The 13,816-nt window shown below is 50.3% G+C and overlaps 1 protein-coding gene across 1 annotated transcript in view; it reads right to left on the reverse strand.

Annotated features, from left to right (window-relative positions):
- Positions 1–13,507, reverse strand: part of IGF2R (insulin like growth factor 2 receptor) — a 115,829-nt gene extending 102,322 nt beyond the window's left edge. The window contains exon 1 of the mRNA XM_070603233.1: positions 13,170–13,507. Coding sequence (XP_070459334.1) covers positions 13,170–13,318 — 149 coding nt within the window. The 5' untranslated portion in view covers positions 13,319–13,507. The remainder of the gene's footprint in view (positions 1–13,169) is intronic.
- Positions 13,508–13,816: the final 309 nt, after the last annotated feature.

Here is a 13,816-nt window from a genome sequence, read left to right on the forward strand (position 1 = left end):
AGGCTTTCATCTGGATCAATAGAAGGATTCAGACTGCTTAAAAATTAAGTTTACAAAAAAACGTAAGTTGGCTTGGGGCCGCCTAAAGGAATGTCACATGACACTGGCAAGGAACTGGAGAGGAGAGAGGGAGGGAGGGGCAAGCCCTTGTCTTGGGCTATCTCCAGGGGGCTGACAGAGCTCAAGACAGAGACCAGGGGCTCAGGACACATGGAGACACACACACACACACACCCCAGCTGCCTCCTGGGATCTCTCAGGACAGGCCGGCCACTTCAGGCCTACCCAAGCCCGCACCATGTAGCCACCAGCTGCCACCAGAACAGAGGCCCGATTAATCAGAAACTTCTGGCAGAGGAGCAGGGGGAAGAGGGCAGGACATACTCTTCCCAAAGAGGTTTCACTGAAACGCCATGTGTGGAATTCTTAGTAAATCGGCAAGTGACCCTCCACGACATAAAGCTACCACAAAGGCCCGCGCTGTCCTCCCTGGGCTGCGCCTCCTGCATTTTCGCTCAGATCAACTCTAGGGTATCGGGACGCAGGCCGGTATTTCAACCCTCAACCCTGCCCTGGGAGGATTTTTTTAAATCAGAGTAATTATCTGAATGTTCCCATCCTTCATTCCCCATACGCATAAAGAAGGGTTGGAGTAATTATACGGATGTGTGAATTCAACTGCATTTAAAGTTGACCCAGCCCACAGCCTAGAGTTGAAACCTGAATGCTCAGTCTCCTAGTCGGCTAGCACCAACGTCCCGGAAAACCCTCCCGGACCCAGTGCCCGTCCGTCAGCGCCCCAACTACAGGGGAAAGTCTGCCCTCCTAAGGGCTGGGCAGTCACTCGCTGGCTAGTTCATGATGCTCATGAAGCCACTATCTGGGCTGGTTCTTCACGGGGCCAACGTGGCTCACACAGGACAAAAGGTTCTGCTTTGAAGATGCTGGCGTCAAATGTCAGGTTGGCACGTACAGCTCAGCAAAACCCGACACCCAGCTGGGAAAAGGAAACACACAGCACGCCCCTTTAGTGCCAAGTCAGGTATCACCTTCACGCCTTCCTTTAAGGAGAGCAGCATTATCTCACCTAATCTTTAAAAGCTTTTAAGAAGAATAAGGGGAACATCTGTTGAGCAACTACATGCCCCACACTTTCGCTGAATGATCCGTGGACACCGGCACTTGACTTCCGCCCAACCTTTCCAGGCAGGTGTTGCCCCCCCACTTTACAGACACAGAAAGATGGCCTACTGTGGTCGGTGAGCTTGTCTCCCGTCAAAAATGCAGCGAGCGGCAAAGCCAGCATTTGAAGAGGCCTGCTCTGCCCCAGAGCCTGTGTCACCTCCCCCACATGGCCACAGGAAAAGCCTCACCAACTGAAATGTAACTTGATGAGAAAAAGCAGCTGTTTACGAAGTTGCTACACTTAGCGGACATCTTGGATCCTAGTTGACTAAGGACGCTGAACTAGAAACTTCCACGTTCCCATCAAACCTACGAACCTCCTGCATCGTCCTCACACAGCCTGCCTTCCACCCCCACCCTGCGCCCTGACCCCCAGCCCTCCCCTCTATCGCTTTTGTCTCCTCTCTCTCTTCTCCCTCCTTCTCTCCCTTCCCCTGGATCACCCATTTTTCTCCCTGTGCTGGATCATTCCCCTCAGCATACAAACCTTTCACGATATATCCCACTTTTTACAAGACTCCCTTGATGCCACATCCCAGTGCAGCCCCTCTCATTTCTCTGATCCCTTTTGCAGCAAACTCCGAACTCCAGGTGGTCCAAACCGGCTGTCTCTGCGTCCTGTCCTCCCATCCTCCCTCAACTCCAACCGGGCTTTGACCCACCGAGTCTTCACCGAAACCTGTGTCGCAGTCACCAAAGACCTCGGCACTGCCAAACCCACCAGTCCCTTCTCGGGCATCACATTGCCGGATGCTTAGCCCCTGACACACCTGACCACTCTCTTCTCACAACACGCTCTTCCCTGGGCTTCTGGGACGTCACTCTCTCGTGGTGCTTGTTCCAGCTCCCCAGCAGCTCCTCGTCAGCCTCCTCTGCTGTTCCCTGTCATGTAGCACACCTTTAAGAACTCAGCACAGTCGCACGCCACGTAACAACCTTTCCGTCAGTGATGGACCACATATACCACGGTGGTCCCATAAGATTAGTACCATAGAGCCTAGGTGTGTAGCAGGCTGTACCATCGAGATTTGTGTAAATATACTCTACGATGTTCGCAAAACAAGAAAATCGCCTAATGATGCATTTCTCAGATCATATCCCTGCCGTGAAGCGATGCATGACTGTACCTCAGACTTTGCCTCCATCACTCCCCAGGCAATCTCATCCAGTGGTCTTCCATCTATACGATGGCAGCTCCCAAACTGACTTCCCCAGCCCAAAGCACTGCCCTAAACCCAAAGGCACAGCTATAACTGCCCAACCTCCCCATTCGGATGTCCAGTAAGCATCTCAACATCAACATGACCAGGCCAAACCTGCTTCCCCCGACACCTGCGTTTCCCACAGCCCTTTCCACCTCTGACAAGCTCAACTCCATCCTTTCAATTGCTCAGACCGAAAACCTAAGAGTCATCCTTTCTCTTCTCCTTCTCCTCACATCCTACATTCAATCATCAGCAGATCCTATCAGCTCCACTTCAAAATATCCAGAACCGGACCACTTTTCACCATACCCACTGCTTCAACCCGGTCCAATCTATTATCATTTCTTATCTGGTCTACCAAAAATCCCAGCTTCCCCCTTTGGCCACCCCCTCCACATCACACCTCTGTTCAAAATCCTCCCAAGGCTCCCACCTCCCTCAGAATAAAAGTCAGAGTCATGGGGCTGGCCCGGTGGTGTAGTGGTTAAGTTCATGCACTCTGCTTCAGTGGCCCAGGGTTCGTGGGTATAGATCCCAGGAGCAGACCTAGCACCACTCATCAAGCCATGCTGTGGTGCGTCCCACATAAAATAGAGGAAGATTGGCACAGCTGTTAGCTCAGGGACAATGTTCCTCAAGCAAAAAGCAGAAGACTGGTAACAGATGTTAGCTCAGGGCCAATCTTCCTCACCCCCCCCCCCCAAAAAAAAAAGGGTCAGAGTCACTACAATGGCCTAGAGGAAATGGCCCCCAGCTAATTCTCTGCCTTCTCTCCAGTCCTCTCCTTCCATTCTCTTGGTCGCTCCTGCTGCTCCAGCCACAATGGCCCCTTCGCCATTTGCCAAGTACATCAGCCATGCTCCCTGCCAGAGCAGCTGTTACATGGGTCCCTCAGCCCAGACTGCTCTTCGCCTGGTCAGATGCACAGTTCACTCCCTCACCTCCTTCATGGTCACCTTCAATGTCACCTTACAGGAAGACCCTGGCATAGTGCAGCCTCTAGAAAACAGCCCCGGCCCCCCGCTCCTCTTCCTGCCTCAGTACATGAACCAAAGCGATTAACTCACGCTGCCTCCTCTCAAGGGTCAACTCTAAAAATACAGGAGCGAGCTGGGGCTGCCGCTCCGTCTGTTTGTGGTGACACTTCTGCAGGGACAGCAGGTGGAGGAGCCTCACAGGAACCCGGAGGCTGACTCACTGGAGACACACGCTTGTCATTTCTAGGAACCCACTCCTTCAGCGCTTCCATTCTGGTGGTTTGGGTTTCTATTTGCAGGCCGGGGGCGAGGAGCAGAGAGCGTTGGGGGAGTTTTTTGTTTGCGGTACAAAAGCAGTGTTTTAAAATGTAGAACTGGTTTTTAGAACAGAGGGATTCCTACAGATCGCAACAAAATAATTTTACATACAAGCAAAACCCAAGGGTCGGTCTACCCATGAACGAGCCTTCCCTGTGCACTCACACCTTTGACCACAACACACACGTCAGTGTGAAGAAGAATAGCGGCACGAAACCAAAAAGGTTCCAGTTGAAAAGACAGCTCCTCAACTTTCCCCCCAGGCCGCTCACTGGCAACCACATTTCAAAGGCCACTTCTCACTGATCCCTGTTCCTTCATCTTTTCCTCCATATCCTAAAACAAAGCTGCAATTAATACTTTCGCAATCTCCCTGATTTCCTACAACTCTCCTGGCCCCTATGAACAGTAACACTTATAGGAATCTGCTCGCAGGCCCAGAGGAAGCTGCCCTCCATATGTTTATTGAAGCACGACCCCCCCCCCCACCCCCGCCCACCAGCCCCGGCCGAGCGGCGATCTACAGCCCACAAAAGGAAAAAGAAAAGCCCTACCCCACATCTCTAGTGATGTGAAGGGCAAGTTTCATGTTCCAGGAGCTAGAGGGACTGGGATTTTCCCCGGCCGGGGAGGGTTTACACCGAACTGCCCTCTGCACTGGTTAACACAGAGACAAAAATAGGCAGATGATACGCTGCTTCGGGCACCTCAAAAACCCAGCCAGCAGCAGCTGTTTTGTAAGTTGCACAGCAAAGTGGAGTTTACGATGTGCGTTGCCATCCATCCCACGGGCTTGCCTTCTTGTTCCCCGTTCCCCCCTCTAACAGATCCCTGGAATCCGGTCCAGCAGCCGCTCCCTCCTTCCAGGGAAGCCTGGCGGGGTCTAAGTGAGGACAGGAGCCCCCTCTGACCACTGACCCCCAGGCAGAAGTCAGCTGGGACTTCTCGACTCCTCCAGGAGATGAACAAGGAGGCTCTCTTTCCTTCCATGGACGGTGGCGGTGCTACAGCCACCACAGGAAGGAGGGGGAAGCCAAGAAACTGCACGAAGGGCCCGGGGCCCGCCCCAACATATGGCACCTGGCACGCGCCCACATCCCACACCTCCTATCGCCCAGCTCCTCCCTGTTTAAGGGAATTTGAGTGGGGCTCTCTGCTGCTCGCACTGACGGGATCCTGAAGGACACATTCCTCAGAACCACAGAATGGTGGAGACAAAATGGACTCCGAGAATCAGAGTCCAGTGCTTTTAAAACTTTTTTAAATGACGGAAAGGCTTCTTTCTCAAAAAGACTCTTAGGTGGAGTGCCAATGTACACAAGGGGTAAAGAAGAAACGCCAAGGCACCAATGGAGAGCTAATGGGGGTGCAGAGCAACAGGCTAAAAATATCACTGATCCAATGTAGCAACTCTAACTTATAGATAAAAGCAGTCACTGCCGCCACCACCATCCAGGAACAAGAGGACGGGCCAGGCACTTAATGGCATTCTGATCCCCACAGCAACCCTCACAGCAGGATCAGCACCCTGATGTGACACCCAAGGAAAGTAAGACCTCGCAGGATCCGTAACTGGCCCAAGGCCTCAGAGCTAGTAAAGGAGGGGCCCAGATTCAAACGCAGGACAGGAACTTGCAAACTCAACTCCCAGCTCTCTTGAGGAGGAAGCTGAGATCCAGACAAAAGACAGGACTTGCCACCGCCAACTCAATAATGCAGCTCTCCTGTCTGCAGCTGCAGAGGGAACACACTGCACTGCGCCCATCGACAGCAACATGGGTTTAGCAGCTGTCTCCGGGCGGGAACAGGGCTGGGGGATACTCGGGAGGGCCGAAAACGACCTAAGGCTCAAGACCAGCCACAGAGACACAGCAGCCAGAGGAACGCCCAGCCCATCCCTCATCTCCTCAGAAACAATATAGAGCCACATGCCAACAACGGCTTCCAGCCCTACCCTGCACAGCTGCACAAGGAGAGGCCACAAATGTCCTTGCTGCAAAGAGTACAGTCCGGAATCGCCAGTTGTCACCAGGGCACCAACACCATGAAAACAAGACGACAAACTCCAATAGAGGAATTGGGCCCCAGGAAAGAGCATTAACAGAGCAATCAGAGCAGAACCTTACAATACATCTCCGGAGGGATGACGAAAGCGGTGGCATCCACGAAGAACGAACAGGCAGCTGCGAATATGGCAGTCCCCTCCTTATCCACGGTTTCGCTTTCTGCAATTTCAGTTTCCCGCCGTCAACCACGGTCCAAAAATATTAAGTGGGAAACTTCAGAAATAAACAATTCCTAAGTTTTAAACTGTGCACCATTCTGGGCAGCATGATGAAATCCCACACCATCCGGCTCCATCCCACCTAGGACATGAGAAATGCCTTTGTCCAGTGGATGCACACTGTATACACCACTCACCCATCTGTCACTTAGTAGCCATCTCAGTTATCAGATCGACTGTCGAGCTATCACAGGGCTTGTGTTCAGGTCACCCTTATTTTACTGAATAAGGGCCCCAAAGCGCAAGAGCAGTGATCCTGGCAATTCGGATATGCCAAAGAGAAGCCGTAAAGTGCTGCCTTTAAGTGAAAAAGTCAAAGTTCTCGACGTAATAAGAAAAACAATCATATGCTGAGATTGCTTAGATCTATGGTAACTTTTATTACACTATATTATTATAATTGTTCTATTTTATTATTATTGTTGTTAATCTTTTACTGTGCCCAACTTATAAATTAAACTTTATCACAGGTATGCACGTATAGGAAAAAACACAGTATACAGAAGGTTTAATACTATCCACGGTTCCACGCATCCACTGGGTCTTGGAACGTATCCTCCACGAATAAGGGGGAACTACTGTATACATCAATCAGAGACCTTGTTGAAATAAAAAAATCAACAGAAGACTTCAAGAACTTAGAACAACAGGACAGTTGCTAAGCTAGGAGACAGGAGACAAGACATTCTTCTGGAACCCTGTCCAAAGTGGTAACTAGATACAAAGTCTAAAAGACAAATGAAGCAGGACAAAGAACGTCACAATACAGAAAAACTGAACAGCACAATTAATGAAACTCTGACCCAAAAAGAGAACATTTTTTCCAAACATACAGAACACTGCCTACTTGACAGGGTGCTAGGCCACAAGGCAAGTGTCAACAATTCTACCACAATTACTGGCCACAATGGGGGAAAAATCCATTTACCTGGGGGAAAAAATGATTTTAAAAAGTTAGTGGGGGGCCGGCCCCATGGCCGAGTGGTTAAGTTTGCACGCTCCGCTACGGCGGCCCAGGGTTTCTCTGGTTCGGATCCTGGGCACAGACATGGCACCGCTCATCAGGCCACGCTGAGGTGGCATCCCACGTACTATAACTAGAAGGACCCACAACTAAAATATACAACTACGTACTGGGGGGATTTGGGGAGAAAAAGCAGAAAGAAAAAAAAGAGGATTGGCAACAGTTGTTAGCTCAGGTGCCAATCTTTAAAAATTTTTTTAAAAAGTTAGTGGGTCCAGGAAGTTTGAACATTTAGAACTTCTGGGTCCAAGAAGGAAATATTTAGAATTAAAGGATAAAAACAAAACCAACGAATGGTATGTGCTTCGGGACAAATATACAGCTTTAAATTCATCTCTTAATTATATAAAATGATTTAAAATAAAAGATCGAAGCTTTCAACTCAAACTAGAACAAGAAAAATGAGGTAGAAGTTAGCAATAGGGCAGAAATTAATAAAATCGAAAATAAATGGTAATAGAGATGGTAAACAAGACAAAACGCTAGTTCTTTTGAAAAGACTTAAACTATTCTTCCTCTACAGTCCATCCTCTCAAAGGCGTCAGGCCCAGATAGTTTTACTGGTGAGTTCCACCAGAATTTAAGGAAGAGAAAATGTCCATCTCACACGAAACTGTTCCAGGGCATGTAAAATACTAAAAGCCAACCAGCTCTTCCCAGCAAACAAACACATTCTTGATACTAAACTCAGCCAGGAACAGCAGAGCAAAGAAAATCACAGCCCCGTCTCACTTCAACATGGTTGTGAGCATCCTACATAAAATATTAGTAAACAGAACCACACAGAGTCATGGAAAAAAGCAAACTTTCACCTTTCCTCACATCCTACATAAAAATTAACTCAAAAAGTTGATCATAGGGCTAAATATAAAAGTTAAAACTACAAAACTTCTAGAAAACAATCATAGGAGAAAATTTGTTTGCCCTTAGAGTAGATCAGTGGTTCTTAATTACTGGAGGTAACTTTGCCCACCTGGGGTCATTTAAGATGCCTGGAAACGTTTTTGTTTGTCACAACTGTGGGGGAGGGAAGGGTTTCTCCTAGCATCTAATGGGGAGAGGCAAGGGATGCTGCTGAATACCCTACAAGGCACAGGAACAGTCCTCACAACCAAGAATTATTTAGCCCAAACGTGAACAGGGCTGAGGTTGAGAAACCGTGGGGAAGGCAAAGATTTCTTAGTCTCTAAAAAGCACAAACCACAAAAAAAAAAAAAAAAAAGATAAATTAAAACTTCCTCAAAATCAAAAAATATCTGTTCTTCAAAGGATTTAGTAAGAAAACGAAAAGGCAAGCCAAAGACTGGGAAAAATATTCGAAAGACACATTACACATACCAAAGACAGGACTTGTATCCAGAATAAATAAAGAATTCTCAAAACTCTTTAAAAAAATTTTTTTAAGGGACAAGGGGCAAAGGCCTGTTTTTCAGAGACACAACAAAGATTATCCAAATGGTCAATAAGCACACGAAAGATGTTCAACATCTTAGGCATCCCAATAAATACAAGAAAAGATATTCAACATCGTAAGTCAGCAGAGATAGGAAAATTAAAACCACACCGAGATACCATTACAAACCCACTAGGGTGGCTAAAATTTAAAAGACTGATAAGATCCAGTGTTGACAAGGATGTAGGATAACTTGAACTCTCACATATTGCTGGTGGGAATGCAAAATAGATAACCACTGTGGAATTCAGTCTGACAGCTCCCATCCAGGTAAACATTCACCATCCATTGAGCAATCCCAATCCTAGGTATCTATCTACCCAAGAACAAAAGGATGGCACCGGTCCACACAACATCTTGTACATAAATATTCACAAGAGCTTTATTCATAATAGACAAAAACTAGTAACATCTAGATTAGTCTTGGATCAAAGAGAAAATCAAAACTGAGATTACACGCTTGTTAAAATTAACAAAAATAAGTGGAGGGTGTTCAAAGTTGCTGCCTCCCCACGCAGAGCAGTCGAGGCCAGCAGCCTTCCAGGATCCCAGTGTGGTGTTCTGTTTATGGTGTCTCCATTCCAGCTCTGATCCCTCCCAGTTTTTTCCTCTGCTTAAGAAATGCTTAAGAAATACTTGGAGAATAAATGAGTCCTGTGTCACCTTGCCAGGAGTAAAGCATAAATTCAGGCCTCTGTCCCTCCCTGGTCATGAGTCAGTGCTGAGGAAAACACAAGGACTCCTAAGTATACCAGATCTCAGCTACTTCCCCTCCTCAAACACCATCCCCGACCAGGGGAGGCATTACCAAGAGGTCTCTGTGGCTGAGACAATTCAAAGGAAAAAGAACAGAAAAAGAAGAGAAACAACAGTATCTGCAAAGCAATCAGCTACTTTGCGCCACTAGCCCCCATTCTAAGACCCTGTTGAATTCTCTCTGCCTAGTAACCATACAGTTTTATATGCCGAGATCAAAACAAAGACAAGATCTAAATTATTTTTCTCAATGCCCTCTTTTAAAAACCCCTCTATGAAACACTGATAAAAGATTCATTTCCTGGCAATTTGTCAGGATGCTACTCGAAGAAATAATGTGTGAGATCTCATGTACCCATAATCAAGAATCTAGGGCGTCTACACACACGTATTGTTGCAAGAAATGTACACGCACAAATGGATGTGGTCCAGGTTTAACATGTGGCCCAAATTAAGCATATAAGCATCATTCCTGCAGGAAAAAAATCTCCTTAGAGACAGCAACTAAACCAACCCCGGCTCCCAGCTGGCTTCATTATTCTCTTGTCCACACTATAATAAAACCTTTCCAACATTTATATCCAAACAACTGGGGGAAAACTTGTTCCGAATAACTTTTAAAGTACTTAACTACTTAAATCAAGCCAGCCCAATGCATTGTTTTATAACTAGTACAAACTGTTAAGACCTCACTCATTAAGGATGCTAACACCTAAATACAGGGGTGGAAACTCACCTCTTATATATGTGAGGTGGCATGTTACACAAGCGTAAATCACAGTAACGAGTAAGCTATCGACAAGCGGAGAGCATCTGGGTCACTTTTGGTGACTTTGCATGGCCTGACCTCTGCCCCCCGTGCCCCTGGGCCCCTTCTCCTCTTGCTCTCTCTGGTCCTGCCCCAGTGACCTGCAGACATCCCTCATCAACACAACACCCCTTTGGACCTCTGGACATGCCAGTCCCACAGCTGGTCACACTGGCCTCCAGTTCTTTCTGCTGGCACACCACCTCCCAAGAAACAGCAGAGTGACAAAGACTCACCAACTTCTTCCACCACACGAGACACCTGGGCAGCAATCCTCTTGCTTAAAACACCCATGCATGACTCTCTCCACAGAACACTTACAGAGCCACATGCACTTGGGGAAGCTTGCCCTCATCCCTGCTTTTCAGGGCATGACGCGCAGAGACCCCATCTCTCGTGTGCTCGGATGTAGTGTGAGCTGCTGCCGAGGGTTCGCCACTCTCCCCATAACTGTGCCCCTGCCCAGCACCCTGACCCCAGGAGTGGTCAGGGCCACAGCTGGCCTCGAAGCTTTGCCCCCACCCCAGGGCCCAGAAGGTGCCCTGCAGGCAGCCCTGAAGCTGGCCAGGAGTTCCCTCCTGTTGGTCCAAAGGGACTACAGATGAAAAGTACCCTCTGGGGTTTTAGAGACCTGGGCTTGGGGAGGAGAAGATGTTTCCCTGGAAAACCAACTTCATTTTTTCGAGACAAAGAGAACTAACTACGAGGGTCTGGCTGAAGCCAGACAAGGGTCTAGTTGAAACTGGACGGTGTCTGGGCACTCCGAACCCAAGGCGTGGATGATGGGGATCTGGGTTCTGCCCTAGGCACCAAGCCACAATGGACAAGACAGTTTTCAATGGGAAAATGTGTTCCATGGTACAAACAGGGAATTTACAAACATTCCGAATTGTGATCCCTGTGAGGACGGCTGCCGTGTGACTGAGCTGCACAAACACACACGGTAACAACACTTGCAGAAGTCTACTTTCCCTTCTCATAGTGGATAACGGGCTGAGTTATGTACATTTCAGCCAAATGAGTTATGTACATTTCAGTCAAAATGGACTCCAGGGGATGGAATAAAACGGCAGCTTAACACATCCTGCTTTGGTGATACTTGGGACAACTTTTCACACTGGCTTAAAAAAACAGCTCACATTGCCATTCTTCAAATACGCGCTAGAGGTGAGGAACTTGTAGCCAGTGCCATAAAAGTACTACACAAACTTTTGACCCCCTCCTCCCCCCAAAAAATCTTAAGAAGTATTTAAGCCAAGGTATCCACCGAAAACAGGAACAAACAGCAAAAACTTCACTTTGCAGGTATTGGGTTTGAAGCAGATTCAACACGGCTCTGGAGAAGTCTCAACAGGAAACCACACAGCAGTAACAGGGGAAAGAAATGTGAGCAAGCCCATCTCCGAATGGAACGGGAGGTTTGCCATGCGAAGGAAATCTGGCAGAAAAACCAAACAAATCAACATTAAAGATAGTCTAAGGTGGCAGAGGACACATTTATCACACTAACAATGCCTATCACCCTTCAGACCACTCAAGTATTCACTAAGTTATGCCCACATGGGACTGTGCCAGAAGTATTTGAAGATATAAAGGCCATTTCCTACTGGACCAAGAGGCCGTGTTCCACTTGGAGATGAGGTCAGTGAATGCAGGTTCAACACATTGGGAAGAGTCACCTAACCGGAAGGTAAGGGCCTCCTGCATCAGCCACGGAATCTGGGTCTGCCCTTGAGGCCAACTTCAACCTTAACTCTTAAGAAATAAACTCCAGCTTGCTAACAAGACCAAGACTTCGACTTCCCAGCTAAGTTAACTTTTTATGGGTGTGTCTGGTCACAGTAGCCATTATTCCAAAACTCCCTCCTTTAAATGTCTGTTGCAACCTGACCTTGTATCAGTGGCCGGCGGTCTCCGGCATCATGCTCGTTACTTGAGTAACTATGTATCTTAGGGGAGCAACTGGCCTACAAACTAAAGTGCAGTCAATTCTCCCTCGCCCTTCCAAAAACGGAGAATGCTAATTTCTGCAAATTCTGAACTCAAGGGTGCTAAGAAGACCATCTCTGATAGAAGGGAAGAATAAGAACCCCATAAACCCACCACAAACTCAAAGTTCAGCTCAAAGTGGGCTCAAATTCACTTCATTCTGAGAAGGAACTCGCTAGCACCAGGGAGAACCGCGGGTTGCTCCCTCGTCTTTCAGAACTTTTCCTCCTGCTCGCTTTCTACCAAAGTTTAAAAAATAAATAAAAGTTGGATTTCCCATCATCCGAAACAGTCCAGAGAAGGTTGGTCAGATAATTCTCGGAATTGGCAGTTCCCCAGCCCCGGGACTCCTGGCCATGGCCAGACACGAACAGCCCTCGATGGGACCAGAGATTATACAATCATGGTTCCCAGAGCAGGACTCCACGAGAATGATCCACTCCGGAGACAATGACATCATGTGAGCAACTAGACAGGAAGTTAGGTTCGGAGAAGCGAAGGGTAAAGTCGCGAAAGCCGATACAGGAGGACCACTCCCCGCTCCCCTGATCAAAAAAAAAAAAAAAAAAGTCACCTTCTGCAGAAAAACTACTTTCAAGGGAAAATGGAAAACCCGCACGGAGGAAATCAATCAGCAACTGAAACCCGCCCCCCCGCGCCCAACTCCAGGGCCCTTCGTGAGGGAGAGTCTTTGCACTCAGGGGCCTCTCCAAAGCCCCGCCGGTGGAACTTCGAGGACAACGTGGAGCGGGAACAAAGCGGAGCTGTAGTTCCTGCGTCCTCCAACTTTCGCAGGCGCACCGCTGCGAGAGGGCAGACGCCGGGCGCGAGGGTGCCCGCAGCGTGTCACCCGGACGGCTCGGGGCGGCCGGCCGCTCGGACACAAAGCCGCCCCGGACTTAGTGACAGCCACAAGTGGCCAGGCAGCCGCCCCCCGGGCCAGCGCCAGGGCGCCGCGTCCCCCGCGCCCCCCGCCCGCGCGCACCACCTCTCGGTCTCTCTGCCGTGGCCACCACGCCAGCAACTTTCCCTCGGGGCAGAGGGACCCCAGCCCGGACAAGAGGCGACTCAGGGACCCCAGCCCCACCCCCGAGCGCCCCCGACCCCCACCCAGTCCCGCCGCGCGCCCGGGGCACGGCAAGCGAAGCCTGCGCCCGGGCGGCCACCCACCTGCACAGCTCGGGGAAGTCGGCGCCCTCGGCCCGCGCGGCCCCCGGGGCCCAGACGAGCAGCAGCAGCTGCAGCAGGAGCAGGGCGCGCGGCGGGCGGCCGGCGAGCGCGGGCCCCAGGTGGGCGCTCCGGCCGGCGGCGGCCCCCATCGCGCCGGGCCCGGGCTGCACGGCTGGCGCGGGACGAGCGGCCCTGGACCACCGGGGACCGCGCCCGGGACCTGGTCGCGCCGCCAGGGCGGAGGCGACGCGAGGCGGCGAGGAGCGCGAGCGGAGCGCGAGCGGAGTGGGAGCCCAGGGGCGCGCGGCTCGGCTGGGCTCGGCGGCGGCGGCGGCAGCGGCTCCGGAACCGCGTCACGTGACCGCGCCCGGCACCGCCCCCGCCCCGCCCCGCTCACATGACTCCCTTGTTCAGGTGATCCCCGCCCGCCGGCTCCGCCCACCGGGTCACGTGAGCGCGGCATGCGCGGGCCGGCAAGCGGCGCGGCAGGCGGGGCGGGGCACGCGGGCGCAGGTGCGCGACCCCCGGCCCCGGCCTCAGTTTCCCCCCGCAGGGCGCGCTCCGGCTCGCGACACGGGTGCTTCCCAACTTGGAGTAACTGCTTCCCAGCCTTGACTCGCAGGTAGGGGAAGATAAAATGACTGCGA

The sequence above is a fragment of the Equus przewalskii genome, chromosome 32, assembly GCF_037783145.1.
Source record: "Equus przewalskii isolate Varuska chromosome 32, EquPr2, whole genome shotgun sequence".
Taxonomy (NCBI): domain Eukaryota; kingdom Metazoa; phylum Chordata; class Mammalia; order Perissodactyla; family Equidae; genus Equus; species Equus przewalskii.